Source organism: Taudactylus pleione, unplaced genomic scaffold (assembly GCF_031769625.1).
Source record: "Taudactylus pleione unplaced genomic scaffold, aTauple2 ptg000711l, whole genome shotgun sequence".
NCBI lineage: Eukaryota > Metazoa > Chordata > Amphibia > Anura > Myobatrachidae > Taudactylus > Taudactylus pleione.
Window position 1 is genome coordinate 3,765,662 of NW_028285113.1, and position 24,932 is coordinate 3,790,593.

At 43.5% G+C, this 24,932-nt stretch overlaps 1 protein-coding gene across 1 annotated transcript in view; it reads left to right on the top strand.

Annotated features, from left to right (window-relative positions):
* Positions 1 to 24,932, top strand: part of CNTN5 (contactin 5) — a 569,036-nt gene that overhangs the window by 474,131 nt on the left and 69,973 nt on the right. Inside the window, exons 17-18 of the mRNA XM_088456711.1 lie at positions 20,620 to 20,690; positions 22,445 to 22,679. Of these exons, the coding sequence (XP_088312837.1) occupies positions 20,620 to 20,690; positions 22,445 to 22,679 (306 nt within the window). The remainder of the gene's footprint in view (positions 1 to 20,619; positions 20,691 to 22,444; positions 22,680 to 24,932) is intronic.

The following is a 24,932-nucleotide window of genomic DNA, read 5'->3' on the forward strand; positions in this document are numbered from 1 at the left end:
TAGTAATTACAGTATAGGGGCATACTCAGTTGTAGGACACACTGGTTAGTAATTACAGTATAGGGCATACTCAGTTGTAGGACACACTGGTTAGTAGCTACAGTATAGGGGCATACTCAGTTGTAGGACACACTGGTTAGTAATTACAGTTTAGGGGCATACTCAGTTGTAGGACACACTGGTTAGTAATTACAGTATAGGGACATACTCAGTTGTAGGACACACCTGTTAGTAATTACAGTATAGGGACATACTCAGTTGTAGGACACACTGGTTAGTAATTACAGTATTAGGGACATACTCAGTTGTAGGACACACTGGTTAGTAGTTACAGTATAGGGGCATACTCAGTTGTAAGACACACTGGTTAGTAATTACAGTATTAGGGACATACTCAGTTGTAGGACACACTGGTTAGTAATTACAGTATAGGGACATACTCAGTTGTAGGACACACTGGTTAGCAATTACAGTATAGGGACATACTCAGTAGTAGGACACACTGGTTAGCAATTACAGTATAGGGACATACTCAGTTGTAGGACACACTGGTTAGTAATTACAGTATAGGGGCATACTCAGTTGTAGGACACACTGGTTAGCAATTACAGTATAGGGACATACTCAGTTGTAGGACACACTGGTTAGTAATTACGGTATAGGGGCATACTCAGTTGTAGGACACACTGGTTAGTAATTACAGTATAGGGGCATACTCAGTTGTAGGACACACTGGTTAGTATTACAGTATAGGGACATACTCAGTTGTAGGACACACTGGTTAGTAATTACAGTATAGGGGCATACTCAGTTGTAGGACACACTGGTTAGCAATTACAGTATAGGGACATACTCAGTTGTAGGACACACTGGTTAGTAATTACGGTATAAGGGCATACTCAGTTGTAGGACTCACTGGTTAGTAATTACAGTATAGGGGCATCCTCAGTTGTAGGACACACTAGTTAGTAATTACAGTATAGGGCATACGCAGTTGTAGGACACACTGGTTAGTAATTACAGTATAGGGGAATACTCAGTTGTAGGACACACTGGTTAGTAATTACAGTATAGGGGAATACTCAGTTATTGGACACACTGGTTAGTAATTACAGTATAGGGGAATACTCAGTTGATGGACACACTGGTTAGTAATTACAGTATAGGGGCATACTCAGTTGTAGGACACACTGATTAGTAATTACAGTATAGGGGCATACTTAGTTGTAGGACACACTGGTTAGTAATTACAGTATAGGGGCATACTCAGTTGTAGGACACACTGGTTTGTAATTACAGTATAGGGGCATACTCAGTTGTAGGACACACTGGTTAGTAATTACAGTATATGGGCATACTAAGTTGTAGGACACACTGGTTAGTAATTACAGTATAAGGGCATACTCAGTTGTAGGACACACTGGTTAGTAATTACAGTATAGGGGCATACTCAGTTGTAGGACACACTGGTTAGTAATTACAGTATAGGGGCATACTCAGTTGTAGGACACACTGGTTAGTAATTACAGTATAGGGGCATACTCAGTTGTAGGACACACTGGTTAGTAATTACAGTATAGGCGCATACTCAGTTGTAGGACACACTGGTTAGTAATTACAGTATAGGGGCATACTCAGTTGTAGGACACACTGGTTAGTAATTACAGTATAGGGGCATCCTCATTTGTAGGACACACTGGTTAGTAATTACAGTATAGGGCATACGCAGTTGTAGGACACACTGGTTAGTAATTACAGTATAGGGGAATTCTCAGTTGTAGGACACACTGGTTAGTAATTACAGTATAGGGGAATACTCAGTTGTTGGACACACTTTTTAGTAATTACAGTATAGGGGCATACTCAGTTGTAGGACACACTGGTTAGTAATTACAGTATAGGGGCATACTCAGTTGTAGGACACACTGGTTAGTAATTACAGTATAGGGGCATACTCAGTTGTAGGACACACTGGTTAGTAATTACAGTATAGGGGCATACTCAGTTGTAGGACACACTGGTTAGTAATTACAGTATAGGGGCATACTCAGTTGTAGGACACACTGGTTAGTAATTACAGTTAAGGGGCATACTCAGTTGTAGGACACACTGGTTAGTAATTACAGTATAGGGGCATACTCAGTTGTAGGACACACTGGTTAGTAATTACAGTATAGGGGCATACTCAGTTGTAGGACACACTGGTTAGTAATTACAGTATAGGGACATACTCAGCTGTAGGACACACTGGTTAGTAATTGCAGTATTAGGGACATACTCATTTGTAGGACACACTGGTTAGTAATTATAGTATAGGTACATACTCAGTTGTAGGACACACTGGTTAGTAATTACAGTTTAGCGGCATACGCAGTTGTAGGACACACTGGTTAGTAGTTACAGTATTAGGGGCATACTCAGTTGTAGGACACACTGGTTAGTAATTACAGTATAAGGACATACTCAGTTGTAGGAAACATTGGTTAGTAATTACAGTATAGGGACATACTCAGTTGTAGGACACTACTTGTTAATGATTTATCAGCCATCAACTGTTGTTGTGCAATAAATACGCAAATACAGCATACACATTTAGACAGATGCCAATAGCTGATATTATAGTTTTCATGAATATTCATAAAGGACCATGGGATGCAGGTAATAAAGAATAAGTATTACAGCTGTGACTTTTTTATTTTACAAGTCTCTGCTAGCAGAGGATCCCGACTCATTCATGATACTGACATATGCACCTATAACAATCTTTATCTTCACCACCTTGGTAATTATGACTCCCCAACTGTCCTGGCACTGGATAGCATGCTGGCAGTTTATAAATAAATGGGTGATAATAATGATTGACTTTTAAAGGTGTTCTGCCGTGTGGATACAGTTTGCAGGTGCTGATTACACAAAGACACAAAGCTTAAGGAGATGGACGTTTTATGCAGACAAGTTTTAGTAATAAATGCCATCAATCCGCACAGTTCTGTTTCACTTACAAAAGTTGGGTGACAATGTTAGAAAACGTAGAAATAAAATATAGCATTAAATGATGAGTTGTAAAAAAAAAAAAAGACAAAATCACAAATTAATGACTTTAACAAATTGACTATGTTAATGCAAATTAACAGTCTATAGATGGAATTGCAGTGCAACATAACCACATCTGTTTTGGCACAAAAACATTCATCCGCTCAGAATGGTTTGCTCTCTAAAAAGTCACGTTTTGCTTTACTTAGTCAGCTGAAGGAAGATGGATGTCAATACCAGCCAGCACTATAAATATAAATATATGCAATTAATTTGCTGGATCACATATCCACTTTAAATTGTGGGATTGTATAGTGAAAGGCATACTTTTAAGAGTCAGCAAGCTAATAGCTACAGTGATGTTTCAAACCCACTTTAAAACCAAAAAAAAAATGCATTTGTTTTTAAATGTTGGGTTGAAATTACTTTTAATATCCAAATCCACAGATGCTGCTACAACACTATATTCAAACTTTGGCAGCAAATATGGAGGGTTATAAATAATTATGAGGTTGTGTGGTGACCCCTAAATTCGGTTGTTGACGGTTCTCTGAGAACTGGACCCGCACATCTCTAATTATAAGATCACTTCTATCGTTTTGACTACTGCATTGATCATAAAAATCACTTTGTTTTTGAATAAGAATTAAATTACGATTTTTTTTTTTTTGAATATTGTTTTTTTGAATGGGTTTATATATTCCACTGATTGTGAATTTAACCTTCTGTCTTGCAAATTATGTGGAGATTCTAAATACAGCTTTGAGCTCTTCAGATGTATATTCAGTCTGTAATGTTCACAACTATTTCTCCATGAGAAACTTGGTATTGGTTCAGAGTTTTGTTTGATCTGTGTATAAGTTTTTGAATACATATTTTTCTATATATTTATTTTTTAACATACTGTAGTTCATGCTAGCATAGATTAAAAAAAAAACATGTATAATCCACTAACAGTATAATGTATTCAATTCATATAGTGTTTTATACTATTTATATGCCTTGTTAAGAAAAGCTGATGATGTTATTACTGATTCAAGCAAGTTTAGATTTTCTGCTACATTTTGACATCAGATAAGTTTAGAAAACAGGGGTCTACGTACTAAGGGGTCTATTTACTAAGCAGTGTTAGGAGACAGAGTGAAAAGTGATAAGAAAGTGATAAGGTGCCAGCCAATCCGCTCCCAACTGTCATCTCACAGGCTGTGTTTGAAAAATGACAGTTGGGAGCGGATTGGCTGGCACCTTATCACTTTCTTATCACTTTTCACTTTGTCTTATCACTTTTCACTCTGTCTCCTAACACTGCTTAGTAAATAGACCCCTAAGCCTTGGAGATAAAGTGGATAGATATAAAGTATGAACCAATCAGCTCCTAACTGTCATTGTAGAGGCTGTGTTTGAAAAATGTCAGGAGCTGATTGGTTGGTAATTTATCTCCATCCACTTTTTCTCTCTCCAAGGGGTATATTTACTAAGATGGGAGTTCTATTAAGGAGTGAGGTTGCCCATAGCAACCAATCAGATTCCAGGTATTATCTTCTAGAAGGTGCTAGAATCTGATTGGTTGCTATGGACAACATCACTTTTTTTTTGGAGCGGCCTCCTGGCCTGCTTGCATAGCTGTGAGTCACCACCCGCAGCTATAGCGAGCGGCCATGATGATGGTTGTGATGGTCAAGACCATCACGACCATCGGGCTTGCGAAGAGACCCTTGTGGTAGAGTCTCGTTCATCGCAAGCCCCAGAGAGCTTTCGGTTCTAACAGAGCAGGAAGCTCTCCACTGACATCACTCGTGATGTCAGTGGAGCCGCCCCCAAACGGCAAGCGTTCCCTCGGGAACACCTCCATTTGGGCAGCCACCCCCCCGGCCCACCCACCAAATGGGGCGAGCTGTCACCCAACATCGACAGCTCGCCCCCTTTGGTGCGAGACCCGGAGCGATGGATTGCCCATCGCTAGCTCCGTCGTGCGCATGTGCTGTTGGGCACCATTGACCCAGTTGCGAGTGCTCAGCGCTTGCGACCGGGTCTGAATCAGGCCCTTAGTACATAGACCCATTTTATCTCCATCCACTTTATCCGCTAAGTACATCGTTTCTAAAACAAAGGTAAAACATGTATTGTATTCTCCATTTTTGGTCAAAGGAACAATGAGAAGTTCTGCTTTGGCAAATCTGAATCCCATTGTGCAGACTAATTGTAAACAATGAGTCTGATCCAATCAGCTGCAAAGGTTTCATTAGAACCTTGAGTGCTAAGGCATCGCAGGATTTCCAGTCAAGGAATCTCACTTGTTTCAGCTTGCACTTCATATAGGTGAAAGCTAAAACAAGCAAGACTTCCGTACCATAATGGGCGTAAATCTGCATAGCTACAGAACGTGTGAGGTTCCACATAATTCAATTGGTCCCTATTTCTCAAATGTTGACTAAGGACCAAACCACCATCATTGCAAGGGGTGGGGTCACTATGAAATTGCTCTCCACCAATTTTTTGTTGGGGTGAAATAATAATAATGAATAATTTTTCACTTTCAAATTGCCTGTTGATTTATTAGGTGCTTTTATTTTTAGCCCGAAAAATGGATTGCATGAGTTGGGAAATCTTTTGTTTAATACAATTAAATTGTTGCTTATGTGATGTGTTTGCAAATTGATTATACTGCATTGCATTTTTTCGGCCAAAGCAAATAGGAAAATATTTCAATGCGATTGAATTAATTTATGATTATAAAAATTCAGCGTACTAAGTGGCTAATTCAGATTTTCAGACTGCGCATTTTGCGGATAGATCTTGCACTATCTGACACTGTACATGTTGAGTAGCCGAGCCTGCACGACTTTGAGCACCTAGGGGCGATTCAGACTCTTATGCATCTCAGCCGCATATCTATTTGCAACTGAGTGAGTGCAACTGGACAGCAGCTTGGCATTACCCAGGTGCCACCCACTTGCACCAACTCTGGATAAGTATTCCAAGGTTGTTCTCTTGCACCAGGTATAGTATTGGTGCATATGCGCAACAATAGTGATGATGGATACTTCCGCAAGATGATGGATAGAGGTGATTAGACCACATAGATCCAGCCAACCCAGAATAAAGACAGATATATTGATTCATTTCTGAGCTAACTTGTATGCAGCTCTGAATCAGGTCCCTGTGGGGTGCTCCGTCGCTGCCCCATGGCCCCTGTATCAGGCTGACAGGGTGCCAGGAACAACACCCAGCAGCCAGAATCGCTGCTTCAGTCTCGCCCAGATATCCCCAGACTGCAGCGTATACAGACAGGTACCCCGTAACTAACGTCAGGGCCAAAACTAGGATATCTGTAGGTAGCAATTTTGCGCCCCCTCCCTTCCACTACCTTGATTTTGTCCTTGCTCCTCCATAAGGCAGTGCACTAGTCAAACGTCCCTGGTATAGTGACTTACATTATTCCACACACCATAATGCCCATTACACATTATGCCGCACACTGTAATGCCTATTACAAAAGTGCCACTTACATATTTGCCCGACACCATTTTATACCCCACAGTAAGGCTTCTAATTACTTGGGTTTCATGCTTGTTGCCAGGGGGATTCTTGCTCGTTGCTATGGGGTTTATGCTCATTGCTATGGGGTTTATGCTCGTTGCCAGGGGTTACATGCTCGTTGCCATGGGGTTTATGCTCGTTGCCAGGAGGTTTCACGGGAGGAGATGCAGCTTTCAGCATCTTCTCCAGTAGGACCTCTAGTGTCTGTCTCCTCCTTGGCGGCGGCCATTTTTAGATGGCCGTTTTTTGCAGAGTCCATGTGGACGGCTAGTCCACATGGAATCTGCTGAAAATGACCATCCAAAAAAGGCCGCTGCCAAGGAGGAGACAGACAATAGAGGTCCAGTAAGGACCTCTAGCATCTGTCTCCTCTTTGGCGGTGGCCATTTTTGGATGGTCGTTTTCTGACTCTGCAGCCCCCAAGCCACCATGAGTCATCCCTTTTTCACCCCCTGCATTCCGGCACCCAGTGCACGTGCACCTCTAGCCCCCCCCCCCTAGTTGCGGCCCTGCTAACGTGAAGAATGACGAATGATCACAAACTCAAGATACTCATATGATAAGAGGTAGCTGGTAATAGGAATGTCATTTCACAATTGCTGTATTTGTAATGTCTAGAAGTTGGAAGAAATAAATGTTTAGATCCAGTGCCAAGTAGCAATGCCAAGAGGAATGCTGGGAAGTGGTGAATGTATAACAGTGACATTGTCAATGAGAATGAAATGAGGTAATTCACAAATAAAACTTCAGGCTACACTCATTGTTCAAACCTATTAGATTTGCAAAGATCGAGAAAATGCTGCCAAAACACCTCCTGTTGAGTTAATTTGCATCTGAAATACTCACCCTCTAAGCATTCCTCCTCTTCTACGACCTGACGGGATTATCTGCAAATGCGGTTTTTATGGTCATAAAAATGTTTCCCTAATGATGATTCAGAAAATGTTTTATCATTTTTATTTCTATGTGTCTATTGAGTTATTTTATGTTGATTGTATTTTATTTTACTCATTCTTAATTTTGTTACATTGCTTTATATGGCCAAATTCTAACAATATCAATAAAGAATCAAATTCAAGTATTATTTCACAAATAATACCAAGAAGGTAATTTTGATGCATAAGTACCCTTCCAGGAAAGCTTGCGGGTCAGCGTTCATAACACATCAAAATATGACTTAGGAGTCTACTCATCGAAAGCCACCCTTTTGTAAATACACCTACCTGGTTATGCTTATACAGTATCCTATACCAACTCTTCAAGATAAAGATTTAGGCCCCCATTTATCAATGATGGTAAACACCAGCGCAATTTTTCGTTTAGTATCACTGTGATACAAATGAAAAATGTACTGGTATTTACCAATACTTACCCCTCTGGCAAGGTCCCGCAAAGTCCTCCTCCTCTACGAGGTCCTCCGCTGGGCAGCCTATCACTGCCAGCGATGGGGCTCCTGTGTTATGCACAACGGTCCATCTGCACAAGTTCATAAGGAAGGCTTCTCTGAAGCTGGAAGGCACCACCGGGTCTCCATTACCGACAGTGGGGGCCGCATCGCTGTCACCATCTTAAAGATGGTGAGAGCAATGCTTGACGAACAGCAGTAATCTTAGATTACTGCTGTTTGTTAAATCCAGAAAGGATGGCATAACCCCTGTAGAGAACGCTACGATGATAAATGGGGACCATAATTTTCATACGTGTACCTTTAATGGAAACATTGAACATAATAGCGCGAGGAGTTCAACTTTATAAAAAATGTAAAGTACTTTTTTATTATTTCAAAATATTTATTTAAATAGAAAGAAGCATGACAACGTCACAGGAAGTGACATGGGGCTCTATTTATTAACATTATTTTTACTAAAATACTGTAAAGTGGAAAAGGGTGTATCACCTAAATTTACTAAAGGGCAATTGGAGTAGAATTTGTAAAATTCTACTCCAAGCCCTAATTATCACATATTTTTAGTAATCAGATCGCATTTCCCATAATTGTAATGGGAAATGTGATCTGTCTGCAAGTTACTAAAAATTAATTGTGAAAAAATACCAGAGGAAGCCCTGTGATAACAACACCACCTGCAGGCAGAGCAGAGCCCGGAGCCGGCCCCAGTGATCAGCTGTGCGGTCTAAACAGACCACAAGCTGATACACTGCTAAAAAAAAAAAAAAATTTACCTGAGTCCAGGGACCAGAAATCGGAGCTCCGGTGATGTCCTCCCTCCAGTCAGCTGGTCTCCCATCCTGCACTGGGACCCGGTCATCAGCTGACCAGGTCACAGTACAGGATGGGAGACCAGCTGACCGGAGCTATGGAGGACATCACCGGTGCCCGATTACCGGAGGTAAGTGTAATTATGGGGGGGTCGCAGGTCGTGATCATGCGGGGCAGGGCTTAGCTGCAGCCGGTCGGTGCATTCACGGGCACTTGTCACGGTATTTTTTGCAAAAAATACAGTGGCAAGTGTGCGGAGGGGATTCGCAGGGACAGAGCTATATCGCAAACTCTCTACCGGCAAGGGATTTTTAGTAAATCCCTGTGATATTGGCTGAATTCGCAATGCGAATTCAGTCTGTAAGATCACACTACAGTCTGCATTCTAAATGCAGATTGTAGTAAATAGACCCCAAAATCTGTAGGGAGGAATTTGGAGTGGTGCATTCGTAGTTGGCTATACCGAAGTGCTGCATGAACTGGACCAGGAAAAACAGCATGGCCAGGAGACTCTGGGCCTGATTCAGAGCCGGACGCTCTGACAAGAGCGCTCGCTCTGAATCATGGCCCTCCTACCTAATATTGGACCACCCACAGCTTTTCGAGCGGCCAAAAAGATGGTCGCGATGGTCAAGACCATCGCGACCATCGGGCTTGCGATGAGACCCTGCGGTAGGCCCAGGAGTGCTTTTGGCTCTATCAGAGCCAAAAGCACTCCCACTGACATCACTAGTGATGTCAGTGGGGCCGACCCCAGATGGTAGGCGTTCCCATGGTAGGCGTTCCCCGTCGACAGCACGGCCCCTTGGGTGCGAGACCCATAGCGACGGCTTGGCCGTCGCTATTCGGGTCTCACGCATGCACAAGACGGAGCTCCCTCCGTCGTGCGCATGCGCACTAGGGCACCATCGACCCGCTTGCGAGCGCTCAGTACTCGCGAGCGGTTCAGAATCAGGCCCTCTGTACAGTAATTAGCCTGGAGTAATCAAGTAATCGCTCAATGATGAAAGAGTTTATGAAATGCTGCTATAAAGTCACAATCATGTTAGAGATGAGAGGTTCAGTTTTGGCTCGGATCTTCCTGCCAAGTTCAAACTCAGAACGAGGCAAAGCGTCATCTATCACAGATAGAATGTCATCTTTGTCTGTGAAAGCTGATGTTTTGCCTTGTTCTGAGACCCGAACTTGGCGTGAAGATCTGAGCCAAAACCGAACCGCTCATCTCTAATTCATGTATGTTTTTTTTAAATAATTTATTTTAAAGTGGTTTTAATAAAATACTGCACTATCCTGTGTTCCCTTATATTTTTATTATATACTGTAATTAGTGTTTAAAAATAAAGATATTTAAAAGCGCTCATTTGACAGACAAACGTGAACCTCGCACAGAAACATTGAATCAAATTGGCAAATACAAAGTAGGAGCTGCCAATTTTCCACCACAAACCTGAATCGGGGTCAGTTGGCAATTTCACTGCAAACCTATTCATGGCCAACGCACCATGAAAATAGTTTAACATTTTCAAGTATCTATATAATTGTGGTCAGTATGCCAAGTGCATATACAGCCATAAAGGGTGAGAGCAGTAAGTGAGCAGGGATTTGTTTGGTAAAAGTGGACCAGATGGTGGGCCTGATTCACTACTGATCGCAACTGCGATTGCAATAGCGATTACGCACGCAGTTCAACTGCGATGGTATCCTAATCCATTGTGATCGCTATGCTGTTGCAGCATAACATATTGGCACCTACTTTACCTTACACACATCCGCATTGTTTTTGCAAGACTGCGAAACCATCGGTACAATCGGTACCATCGCAGCCTCGCGCACACTTGCGCAAGCTCTGACCATACTCAGAAATTGCTAACTTCAGCACACGCTATGAGTCCTCAGGCTGCGTATGGCATTGCAGTGAATAATTTATGCACGCCCATGCAACGGTGTTCAGACGCACTGACACGCCTGCGTTTTGCTGACCACCACCACCGTCACCACCCACAAACGTCACTTCCTGTGAATCACTCTGCCATGGGTCTGCATAGTCACTGCGATCGCAGTCCCGATCACATTGGCCGGTTTGCGCAAATGCACTGTGATGCATACACAGGCAACCGATACATCGGTTGCGATCGGTTGTGAATCAGGCCCGGTATAACCTTCCATTCATCCCCAACATGTGGTTACTTTTTTTTTCGCAGTATCTCCGTCACAACTCCATGGCAAACCTTGACTGCGAGGAGAAAATTCAAAACCCCATAATATTGCACCTTGGTAGATAATGGCTCATAACATGGGGGGTAAATTTTTTTTTTAAATTCATTTCTTAATTCATATAATACAACAAAATTACATTACATATATATACTAAAGGTCTTTTTAACATCGATGTTATGTTTCTGGGGCTAAGGGGTCTATTTACTAATCAGTTTTACGAGACAGAGTGAAATGAGATAAGGTACCAGCCAATCAGCTCCTAACTACCATATCACAGGCTGTGTTTGAAAAATGACAGTTAGGAGCTGATTGGCTGGTACCTTTTCACCGTTCACTTTGGGTGTTATTCAGACCCACTCGTAAGCAGCAGTACGCTCGCAAGTGGGTCGATGGTCCCCAAGCTGTCGCTCCAGGTCTCGCACCAAAGGGGGCGTGCTGTCGATGTTGATTGACAGCACGCCCCCTTTGGTGGGCGTGCCGGGGGTGTGCCTGCCAGATGGAGGCGTTCCCATGGGAACGCCTACCGTTTGAAGCCGGCCCCACTGACATCACTAGTGATGTCAGTGGGAGTGATTTTGGCTCTGATAGAGCCAAAATCACTCCAGGGCTTGTGGCAGGGAGACCCTACCGCAGGGTCTCCGTCGCAAGTCCGATGGTCGCGATGGTCAAGACCATCGCGACCATCTTTTTGGACGCTCGTATATGCTGTGGGTGGTGACCCACAGCTATACGAGCGTCCAGGAGGACGCTCCATTTTGATGGAGGAGGGCCCTGATTCAGAGCGAGCGCTCTGGTCAGAGCGTCCGGCTCTGAATCAGGCCCTTTATCTCCTAACACAGCTTAGTAAATAGACCCCTAAATCACACATTTACTAAGAGACAATTTTTGATTTGTGTTTTTAAATATTAGTCAATTTGAATGTGTAAATGTGAGATTTATCCAAAGAAACACAACACAGATCGAGCGATTTTTTCCCATTGCGCATGCGTGTAAGTCGCATTGCGCACATGCAGCTGTTCAACTGTGATTATGACCGCACAAAGTAGCCATTCTCAAAGTGAGTGACAGGTGGCCAGGATTTGGGGGAGGCAATGGAGGACGGATAAGCAAACCCAGGCGTGTCTGATCGTTTCAACGCCGTTTCATGGGAGTGCATAAATTAGGCACTGCTACCCCTTTAGCAGCACGAGCGCTCACTGTGTGTCAGGAGAGCTGCCGAGTCTGCGGCTGGTCAGACTTGCTGCATATGAAGCATGGCTGCCTGCTGTGCGTCGATGGTACCCATGTTTACGCTGTTGCACATCATCGTACGGATATGAGAAGGCAGCAGTTGGGCGTCTCTGTGCTCGGCTGTGCTTTGGAAAGCATAAATATATTTTAGCAACTGCGATCCGTGTCAGTATGCAGTTGCGTTCGCAGTTCCGTCCGTCTCTAAATCAGGCCCCTTAATCAGCCCTGGAGATACCAAACCACAGATCATGATTCACTTGGATGTTTGCACCCTAAATAAATTCAGAATTGACATGACAAAGATATAAAATCTGATTATAGGACATAAACCCATCAGGAACTGAAAGAGCCCAAATACACTTGTCAGTATTTATCATTTTAATGCAGGAGATATAACAAAATGAATCTCTTATAAATTAGATCTGCAGACAGCGTGTGGGATTCGAGTCATGATTAGAAGTGTCAAATCCGTTTTCCAAATCGCTTTGTTACAAAATAAAATGACATGTAATTTCACCTCCCACTTGGGGACCTGAAGAACTACAGTATGATGACTCGGAACAATTGAACACGTTGATATACTGTACAATTCTTTAGGCACCCATTCAACGAAGCCTGCAGAATGCTCTGTTCACTGTCTCACTGGAGAAACTTGCAGACGTTGCAGTTCATCAGTTTCCTGGGGAGTTAATGAATCAAATGGCAGTCATACTAAAATGTGAGTTATCTCCACATATAAAGGAACCAGCTGTGGTTTTACTAAATCATACAAGTATTCATCAGGTGGCAGTACATACTGTAATAATATAATAGGCTATAATTTTTAGGCAGTGATGGAGATTCTCATTGGGCAATCTAAAATATTTGTTCCCTATAAAGTATAACTAAACAATATGGGAGAGAAAATAATTTAGAAGTTGCTTACTACATGGTGCCTTATTTCAGTGAGAGTTCATACCAATTCCATAGACACTGACTTAATCTAAAAAATAAATATAATAAACTATCCTATTAGCTGCAATGCACTGTCTAGGGGGTCAATGTAACTATCTTGCCACTGTGAGAAAATGCTGTTGTATGTCGCTCCTGCGGTAGCTCCAGGCTCGTTGCTGACATTTGTTAGCAACCCCATGAGTCTGGAGTGAGATCAGGCCGCAAGGGGGGGCAAAATGAGATGCTGTTGCCGGGGGTTCCTCGCCGTTGCGACGGCAACTTACCCCCCCCCCCCTCGTAGCTATTGACCCCATATGTGTGGAAGAAATATTTGGATAGTTTTAATATTAAAGAAAGAGCTGAGCGTTTCATTTGTGATTGAGTCACAACTAATAAGTATATTGTAATGGTTAGCATTATTGCCTTACAGCACTGAGGTCTTGGATTCTATTCCCACCATGGCCCTAACCATGTGGAGTTTGTATGTTCTCCCTGTCTTTGAGTGAGTTTTCTCCGGGTGCTTCGGTTTCCTTCCACAATCTAAAAATATACAGGTAAACAAAAATTATCTCTAGAGTGTGTCTGTGTGTAAATGTGGTAGGGATTATATATTGTAAGCTCCCCTGGGGCAGAGACTGATATAAATGGGCAAATATTATTTGTTAAGTGCTGTGGAATGTGTGTACTATATAAATAACTGGTAGTAATAATAATATTACGGCCCCAACTGTGTGTAATTTGTATCTTCTCCCTGTGCTCCGGGTGGTCTGGTATCCTCCCACACTCCAAAAATAAACAGGTAGGTTAATTGGCTCCCAACACAATGAACCCTAATGTGTGTACATGTGGTAGGGAATATAGATTGTAAGCTCCACTGGGGCAGGGACTGATGTGAATGGCCAAATATTCTCTGTAAAGCGCTGCAGAATATATGTGTGCTATAAACATAACTGGTAATAAATTAATAATATAATAATAGAGTTATTCGGGGGTATATACAATACTGTGCAAATGTTTTAGGCAGGTGTGGAAAAAATGCTTCAAAGTAAGAATGCTTTCAAAAATAGACGTGTTAATAGTTAATTTTTATGGATTAACAAAATGCCCGTAATGCCCCAAAAGCACTACATAACATGCTGGTGCACTGGCGTTACTAGGGGGGGGGGGATGCACCGAGCATCTCTACTATTTTGATGTCTCCCCCCCGGATGGAGTCACCAGGCAGCGCGTCATCCATACCCCCTGTGTCCAAAGAGGCTGGGGCTGTCCAGCAGCTCCCAGAGCACTGGGCAAGCCCCCAGCGTGATAAGAATGGGGGCGTGGAACACGGTCACCCTCTCAAAATGGCACACATCAGGGGGCATGGCATCGTGGGCATGAGTCCGTGCCACCTTTCAAGTGCAAGGACTAATAGAGTGCCGCACTGGGTGTCACCCCTAATAGTGACGCTACTGATGCTATATTATTAGATGGTCATAATAATAATTACTTTGCAGTTGGGGTTCTTTGTAGTTTGGGTTCAAATACAAATACTGGTGTACAAAATGTCATACATTAGAGTTTGTGGAGGGTGTACAGGACGGTGCAACCCACAAAGAGTCATTACAGAGAAAATAGAAAAATTAAAGCTAATTGCTGATTAGTTACCATCATTTATGGCACATTTAAGCCTTTAGGAATTGATAGTAAATAATCCTTGTTGGAGCACAATGTGCATTTGTGTATGTGTGATCCCATAAAAACATTTGCAGGTACGCATACAGGGACACCAAGATGAGCGTGAGCGAGCGGTACAGAGTACCCAAGCTCTGCCTGTCTACTTCATTGTGGAGCAGGCAGCTACAGCAGAGTGCCTCGGCATTTACCAAAAGCTATACACCCAATGTGCCTGGCCACGCTCCTCTAGTACTATCTGTATTGGTCCGCATTACTGAATGTCTTTCTGCCATTTAATCTTGGATGTCATCTCGACCACTTCAAAACAAAGGTTTCCAAGACAGAATTAATAATATTTCCACCTGCCAGTAGTAGTTACCAACCTGATATCTCTATTACTGTTGATATGTAACTTGACAATCAAACCCATCCTATAAGCTTGCTGCCTAGGTCTCATTCCTGACTTTGAACTGTCCTTCGTTCCCCACATTCAATATCATATCATCTAAATCATGTTACATACATCTTAAAAAACATATCCAGAATACGACCACATAGGGCTCTATTTGCTACAATCCGCATTGGTAATGCAGATTGTAGTGTGATATTACCGAGTGAATTTGCATTGCGAATTCAGGCAATATCACAGGGATTTACTACAAAAACTACTTGCAGCTCTGTCCCTGGGAATCCACTCCGCACATTAGTCATGGTATTTTCGCAAAAAAAATACCGTGACAAGTGCCCCACGCATGCACCGACCAGCCGCGGCTGCTACCCCCCGGTGCTAAGCCCCACCCCTATTGCCAAACCCTGCCTCCCACAATCGCGGACCCCCCGCAACCCCCCCTTACCCTTAAATACACTTACCTGTATGATCCGGGCTTTGGTGATGTCCTCCGGTCAGCTGACATCCCATGCTTCACTGGGACCCTGTCAGGTGACGGCCAGGCCGCAGGGCAGCATGGGAGACCAGCTGACCAGAGGGGAGACATCACCGGAGCCCCGCTCCGGTCCCTGGAGTCAGGTAAGTTTGTTTTTTTTTTTTACAGTGAATCAGCGTGTGGTCTGTTTAGACCACACAGCTGATCACTGGAGCTGGCTCCGGGCTCTGCTCTCCTCGTCAGAGCAGAGCAGGAGTCCGGTAACCAGGGGAGACCCAGGGTAATGCCACCTCCAGGTGGCGTTATTATCACAGAGCTTTCCCCGACATTTTTTCATATTTTATTTTTAGTAACTTTGGTCGGATCACATTTCCCATTACAATTATGAGAAATGCGATCTGCTTACTAAAAATAAGTGATACTTAGGGGTTGGAGTAGAATTTTATGAATTCTATTCCAATTGCCCTTTAGTAACTGTAGGTGATACTAAAATAATGTGAAAAGGGTTTTGAAAACATCCTTTTTCACTTTATTTTAGTAAAAATAATGTTAATAAATAGAGCCCATGGACACTACAAAAACTATTATTCATGCACTGAATACATGCATTGAGTATTGCTATAGTCTCCTTAATGATCTTCCCCAAAGCAGTCTCTCACCACTACAATCCATATTGAATGCAGCTGTGAGGCTGATCTTCCTCACTAAATGTTCATCATCTGCTGCTCCGCTCTGTCAGTCCCTCCATTGGTTACCAGTTTTCAACCATATTCAATATAAAATACTTTTACTTACACATAAGGCTATTAACCAAACCACACCAACATAAATCTCTTCACTTATCCCAAAATATCTGCTAACCAGACCTTTGTGCTCTGCACAAGATCTGAGTCTCTCATCCCCACGCATCACTTACTCACAATCACAGTTAGATGACTTTTTTTGGCTGCACCTACTCTGTGGAATGCTCTTCCATGCACAATAAGACTTTCCTCTAGTCTCCAAACCTTCATGCGTTCCCTGAAACTTCATCTCTTCAGACAAGTTTATCAAATTCCAAAACCACCTCTGCGTGACTGGGTCATACAGCCCACCAAGAACCTCTTCAATCTGGCTGGACCATTATGCAATAGGTAGCACATATCCTTGGGCATCAATGCTTATTTCCCTATACATTTTAAGCTTGCAAGTGGGCCCGCTTACCTCTATGTATGTCTGTTATTACCCACTCTTGTTTTATTACTGTTTTTCCAAATCGCAAAGCACAATGGAAAATGCTGTGCTATATAAGAAACTGTTAATAATAATAATAGCACCAAGGTCCGGCATATTTCTTGGCATATAGAGCATACTTACCAACATTTTTATTTTCTTCTCTGGGAGTTGCCCGGAGAGGAGATGCAGGTGGGCGGCGATGGGGACGGGGCTAGGATATTTGCGTCATTAAGCCCCACCCCTCACTGCAAAATGCAGGTAACAAGGGAGCAGCGCCAAACTATGCGATTTTCATAGAATTGTATCATTGGACTCTGGGCCTGATTCAGAGCCGCTCGTATGCGGCCGCTCGTTCGCTCCGAGCGATGTTTGCCCAACTGCACATGCGTACGGATCGTTATATGCATGCGCGAACCAGTCAGTGCGGCCGAAATTAGTTTGTTCGCTAAATAGCGAATGCCTGCTATTTTGAGTGACAGAATGAGGCGTATGTGGGTGGTAACAGGGGAAGGTGCTTGAAAACGGGGAGTGGAGATCCGAACGCAGGCGTGCTTAAAGGTCAAAACGGGCGTTTTATGGGTGTGCATACAGCAGTGTCATTGACCACGTCACTGGGTTATTTTATAGCCAGAACTGCTCGCAAGATTGTGGTAGCAAAAACCAACCCCAAGAATAGCGAGCAGTTCATATGCTGGTCGATGTACTCGACTAATCTAATAAATAGCGGACATGACGTAGGATGCGAGCGGCCAGGGGGCGTATTATTCCAAAAAACGACCGCAAGTTTTGTTCGCTCGTTCAGACCTAGAGGCGTGAACAGACCGCAAAGAGCAAACGGTTCATTTGAATAGCCACCCCTATTTTCTGGACGAGCGAGCGCTAATTGCGTCCGGCTCTGAATCAGGCCCTCTGCCCCCTACTCATGGACCCGCTGATCCCTTGGAAAATTCTCCCCATTTTGCCCAGGAAGTGGGCAGATTGAGGGAAAAGTGCCTACTTTTCCACCGCACCGGTGGGTTACGTTAAAAATCCGGACCCTCCCGCAGGGAAAAAAATCTTCCTATGTGCCTATAATCTATAGTCTCAGTCTTCCAGGAATAATAAGATCTGGGAATACTCTTGGATTTTGGGGTTACTTGGCAACTACAATAATGGTTTTCACTTTTTAGTTGGGTTAAAGTACCATTTTAGTTCCCATGTGTTACTTATCGTAATTCAAGTTTCATCAAATATTGCAAAGATTTTCTCTCCTTTCATTTCTACGCTTTTATTTGGGCTCGCCATCTGTACATCTGCTCGGAACTGTCAGCAAAAGACGATGCAAAATGAAATGTTGTGCCATTCTTGCCTGTCATTAGAGCAAGGCTGTCTTCTTTATGTGCCTCATTACAAACAATTAATATGCAGAAGGCTCAGGATATACTAATTATGTGTCAATATGCAAGTTTTATAACCATATGAATGTGGTGATAAATTACACTGATCGTTATACACTGCACTGAGTAATATATAAGCTGGATGTTTGTGTAAGATCGTGAATGTCTGGCACATGTAGCGTAGGAACGGGAACCTCATGATCACTAGCTATTAATAAACGGTCCTTGTTTATGGAAATGTCTGCATCACATCACAGTAAAGGCTTATTATCTAAATTATTCATAGCGTTTCTGCTAAAAGCCTGACCCTAAACAGACTAAGCACATAAAAGAGAACCGACGTGTTGTAAAGTAAAAAAGAAAAGTTCTGACTTGTAATAAAACAAACAAGTAATACATATAAATGTACAGTACAAAGGGCGAGATGTACGCTAATGCCACCGCTGCCGCGTCTGTGTTCGCCCACCTGCGGCTTCGCAAATCCAAGTATCAGCGTACAGAGACGCAGCATTGGATCGGGATCCTTCAATAAGCGGACTCCCAAGTAGCCCTATAGTAGAGCAGAATGGCCGCGTGTACTGAAACCCATTATGGGACCGCAGACGCTGGCTGTGACGCCATGAAAACGGTAGTGACAAGCACGCGTTCTTTGCCTCCACTTCCCGTTACCTCCCGCAAATGCTCCCTGACTGTCAATCACACGGTGAGCCACTACGGTAATGCACATTGCGACTGAGATGCATGCGCAGCTTACCGATAATCGCTCAACTGCGTAAATATCCCCAGTGCGTACATCTCTGAATCAGGCCCATAAATAATAATGTACAGATCTACCCAGCTATATCCTTGCTGCTGGCGCGGCAAATTGCTCCACATATGTCGTGAGACCCACGTCCGCGAGTGGATACGCACACTGCGTACGCACCTCCATGAGAGTGCATGGTGCGGTCGCATTTTCGCCATATCATACCATAGCATATGCAGGTGCGGGGAATCTCATGGCGTGATGCCTGCGCACGTTTGTGTCGCAATCAGCCGTAATGTAACTGGGCGCATCTGTACTACGGTATAAGTAACACAGGTATAGAACTGAACAGCAGACGGAGGTTGTAGACTGATTAGTGTGGACATGCCAGCCTTGATGGGTTTTATATACACGTCATTTTTTTCATTCTGCTTTTTCTATTATTATTTTAACACACAAAACCTGTCACCTGTCTGATTTGCTTTTTATTTGCATATTACCTAGTAACATGTGCACTATATAATCAGCAAAAGAGACTGGGCTCCTCCTAGAGCACGGGAGAGAGGGTTTAATGCAGCTGGCTCTCTGTGCCCTCTTGCAGCTGGCTGTCTTGATAAAGCTCAGTAAGAAAGGGACCGAGAATAGGGAAAGCCAGCCCAGGAGAATGTATACAATATGCTGACAGTCCAACGCAGCTTCTGACGGAAGCTGTCACCTTGAGAACATGCCACATTACTCCCTCCTGGGCAACCGGAGGCATGGAGGAACACTTCATTCTTTTCTTGCTAATTAGTGGATAATGTTATGTGCTAAATATTATAAGCAAGTGAAAAAAAAAAAAAAAGCTAATTTTCAGCCTGGTGGCAGATACTCTATAAATAAACAAAGTTATTCCTCGTCTATCTTGCAGACAGCTGGTGATCCCTACATTAGCAGCTCCGCCAGGGAGAAGGTTATTGTATAAAAAAAAAAACTATCACTTTTTTAATTACTGTAGCAATCCTTGAATCCCTGAATAGTACAGTAGTGCAGTCAGTGTCAAAGGGTGTGGTATGTTAGGTCGATAGTTATCAGGTCATTATGAGAATGTCGACATGTTGTCCTGCAGCATGTCGACAGCGATCCTGTTAACAGTCATCATGTCGACATCTATGATATGTCAACATAAGGTCCCTAGTGGCCCAGTGGTCCCTTACCTGGTCTAGAAGGCTGCAAAGGCTCCAGTGCGTCTACTGGTTCCCAGCAGTCACTTCCGATGCAGGCATGAGACGGAGCAGCAGTTTGGGTTTGTATTTTCTCCCTTTCCCTAACCTTAATCCCTTCCCCTAGTTCCTGGCCATTACCCTCCCCCTCCCTCAGCCTAACCCTAACCTCCCCCTGACCCTCACAGTGACACCTAAATCTAACTGTCGGCGTTCTAGGAAGGCTGCCTCCTATACATTTGGTAACATATTATCCAGTATATATCCTCTGCCCATGCAAGAGTAGGGCTTGAAAACCATGTTATGATGCAGCTTACTGATTATACCATATGTTATAAAGATTATGACAATTATATATTTTTTGTCTTAGTGCCCAAAACTCCTCCAGCTAATGTCAGCGGTGGAAGTGGAAGACGTCATGAGTTGGTGATAACCTGGGAGGTGCGTAATGTTATTCTTATTATAATTATCCATTATGTGTAGAACTCCCACATAAACATATAGGGGCTGATAAAAAGTTAAACATATGTCAGTTTGCGATGCGCATTTTGCACGAATTCGCTGTGCACATGCTCAGTAAATGAGTGATGCATCGCCGCAATGCAGAGTCCCACGCATCTCATTGGCATACAGAACTGGGTACTAACTGTGCATTGCCACGTAGGCAAAATTCAGCGAGGGCTGATCCCTCAATCTGGCTGTGCAGAGCTAGATGTAAGAGGAAATATGACTGCCTGGAACCCAATATAGGGCTGGTGCGAGTCCACACTGGTGATAGATATTGGTAGTAGATCAGACACGAACAGATGTGGTCAATGTGGAAATGGGTGTACTGTAACTCACCATGCCGGTGAATATACAAGTTTATCCGTGGACGCTTATTTAGAGTAATACAGCCCAAGAATCTGTTCTTCATCATACTCAGTATGCAATTTTACAAGCAACGTTTCACATTTTTATGGTAATAAATAATATACACAACTCAGAGCATTAAAGTACAATAAACGTGTATCTTATTTCCATCATGTAATGGTAGCAGGAAGCTCACCCGCTACTCTGCTTAGCAGAGCAAGTGGTGAATAGATGCTATGCGCATGCGCGGTGTCTATTCACTGTAGAGAGGGAATGGAGGCATGTCCGGTAGCTCCAGCAGCATTGGGCATGCCCCCTGCGTGACAGAAATGTGGGGCGTGGCTCGAGGATATAGCATTTCCAGCAATGCCACGCCTCTTGCTGCAAGGCCATGCCCCCTTTTCGGGATTACACCTTGGGATCTACACTTTGCGAATGTTGGGAAGTATGTTTCAGGAGATGAGTGATGTGTTTGTGAGGACAGGGCTGCATGTGACAGGGGCAGTGACATGATGTGAGGAGGGGAATGGAGGTAGCAGGAAGCCAAAGACTGAGAGTTATATAGTGGAATGAGCAGGGTACACAGCAGCACAGAGTATATCAGGGGATGAGTGATGTGTCAGTGAGGACAGGGCTGCATGTGACAGGGGCAGTGACATGATGTGAGGAGGGGAATGGAGGTAGCAGGAAGCCAAAGACTGAGAGTTATATAGTGGAATAAGCAGGGTACACAGCAGCACAGAGTATATCAGGGGATGAGTGATGTGTCAGTGAGGACAGGGCTGCATGTGACAGGGGCAGTGACATGATGTGAGGAGGGGAATGGAGGTAGCAGGAAGCCAAAGACTGAGAGTTATATAGTGGAATGAGCAGGGTAGACAGCAGCACAGAGTATATCAGGGGATGAGTGATGTGTCAGTGAGGACAGGGCTGCATGTGACAGGAGCAGTGACATGATCAGAGGCAAAAATGCAGAATCATTGGATCATTTTTTTTCTGCTTACTGATGTACAGGCCCCATTATATAGTGGAAGGAACAGGGTTCCTCAGCAGCACAGAGTATATCAGTAGATAAATGATGTGTTAGTGAGGATAGGTCTACATGTGACAGGGGCAGTGACATGATATGAAGAGGGGAATGGAGACAGCAGGAAGCCACAGACTGTGTTAGATTAGGTGGAAGAAGCAGCATGTCAAACAGTACAGATACGAGATAGGTGATTTGAGAACCCAATCAAGCAGGTGCCGATAATCCCTGATGTCAAGCGCACCCCTATATGAGATAAATTCCATACATCCAGCTACAGTATATAACAATCAGTGATACTTTATGTCTCCTACAGCCTGTCTCAGAAGAGTTTCAGAACGGTGAAGGATTTGGATACATCGTGGCCTTTAGACCCAACGACACGAGGGGTTGGAAAGAGAAAATGGTGACCTCTTCCGATGCCTCTAAATTTATCTACAGAGATGAAAGTACCCCACCACTGACTCCGTTTGAAGTTAAAGTTGGTGTATACAATAATAGAGGTGACGGACCCTTCAGTGATATAGTGTTCATCTGTTCTGCCGAGGGAGGTAAGTTATAGTGTAATAGTAAAATTATCGCTGTAAAAAATGTATTTATTTTATTTTAGTCGTAATTTTAATCTTTTTATTATTTACTATTACGTAGTCCCAAATAGAACTTCATTTGTGCACACACTTCATGTAGAAAATGCAATGTTTTTTTTTTCCCTAAGGAATGTGGCTGACAACTTTCCAACATATTATTAAATTGTTGGTTTCCCTCCATCATTAGCTCAGTGCAGCTAGCTCCTGTACTTACTGCTAATGGGGATCTCAGCTGGACCAGTCAGATATACAGATGTGTCGCCATATAGCTCCTCCCAGTGCACCAGGTCCTGTGCAATGCGGCCACGCCTAGTATCTATTTTTACTCAGAATATACATCTTACTTGCATAAACAAAACAACTGGAAGCGACAGAACTGCGTAGCTAGCATTCACTGACCACTGGCGTGTGTGACATTTGTACATCTGTGTTCGATGCGTGCGGGTGCTGCTTTTTCTCACGCCAAGTTCCATTGTGCTTTATCAGCGACTTTGTATGTGTGTAAAACTCATTCCCGTGAGGTAAAAGTTGCAGCCTAGCATCTCTGGAACATTGTGAGCAGTTTATTACTGCATCTGCGATAAGACTCAGGGGTGTATTTACTAAGCAGTGTTAGGAGAAGTGAAAAGTGAAGAGTGAAAAGTGATAAGGTGCCAGCCAATCAGCTCCCAACTATCATTTTTAAAACACAGCCTGTGAGATGGCAGTTAGGAGCTGATTGGCTGGCACCTTATCACTTTTCACACTTCACTTTTCACTTTTCCTAACACTGCTTAGTAAATAGAGCCCTCAGACACAAAATTTTAAGAAAAATATATGGTACAGTATCATACTTGCCTACTCTCCAGGGAAGGTCGGGAGCCTCCCAAAAATCGGGTGGTGCTCCCGGCCCCCCGGAAAGAGGTGAGCAAGTCTCCCGGCCGGCGCCACATCCCCCCGCACTAATCCTCCGCCTGGGTCCACTCCGGCTGTAAGTGTCTAAGTGGGCGGTCCGTGGGCGCCGATGATGTGATTCGTGCTGAATGATGTCATCGTGGCCCCAGCCCCGGCTGCACAATGCCGGTAATATCAGCATTGTGTGGTGGGGGCGTGGCCACGTTGATGCAATCGTGGAGTCACGCCCCCCACCCGATCTGCCCCTAAATTAGCGTCACGCCCCCCGGCTGTGTAGATATGGCTGTCTCCTCCGGGACAAGGCAGCCACATTGTCGGCATGTACAGTATTGTACAGTATGCTATTTGAATTGGAGAAGATGCCCAGTTTATGAGGACACATCTGTAGGACAGGGGCTCAGATAGGGCAGTTAGGGGGGCAGGTACAATATACCAAGGTCTGTCAGGGGTTCTGGGCTGCTGAGGAGGAAACTCAAAATGGCGCTACCCATGACTCCTTCAGCGGTTTGCAAGCAGCACTGAATCACGCCAATAGGCTCTTATAACTAATTACCTAATACTCATGAACAGGGCATACAAAATTTCCCCTTTATCTATTATTGGACTGGTGAATTTAGGACGGAATATTCAAGGCTGACACTTACTGTACATTCCTTTCAGTAAGAAGAATTGTTAGTTGATAATGTGCACTTCAAATCTGAAATTAATTTTGGAAAAACCCAACACAAATATTTACCTGAAGCATAAGACATTACTGGGAATTGATAATTTATTGTGCAGGGTTTGTTTTAATTATGCAGTATGGATAAAATGAGAGCTTAAAATTAATCAGAGTGTGATTGTAATTTACCACCCTCATGTTGTTTAGTCAACATGAAAACTGATAATCTCTACGAATATGCATACGAAGGCAATTCATTTATACTTTTGCACAATTGTAAAGTATGATCATAACATTAAACTTCATCCAAAATGCAGTGTCGGTTTTGCACACGGTTTTATAAGTAGTTTATTATTTTGCACTTATGTTTATTATTATATTTGTATTTCCTGTTATAATATTGTCATATTCTGCAGTGCTGTGCAAAACAAGTGGCACCTACAGTATATCAGTATAAAACGGTATGCGGTCACTATGTCAGGGCCGAAACTAGGATATCTGTCACCCGGTGCAAGGCAGCAATTTTGCACCCCCTCCATTCCCGTACCTGGATTTTGTCCTTGCTCCTCCATAAGGCAGTGCACCAGTCAAACGTCCCTGGTATAGTGACTTACATTATTCCACACACCATAATGCCCATTACACATTATGGCACACACTGT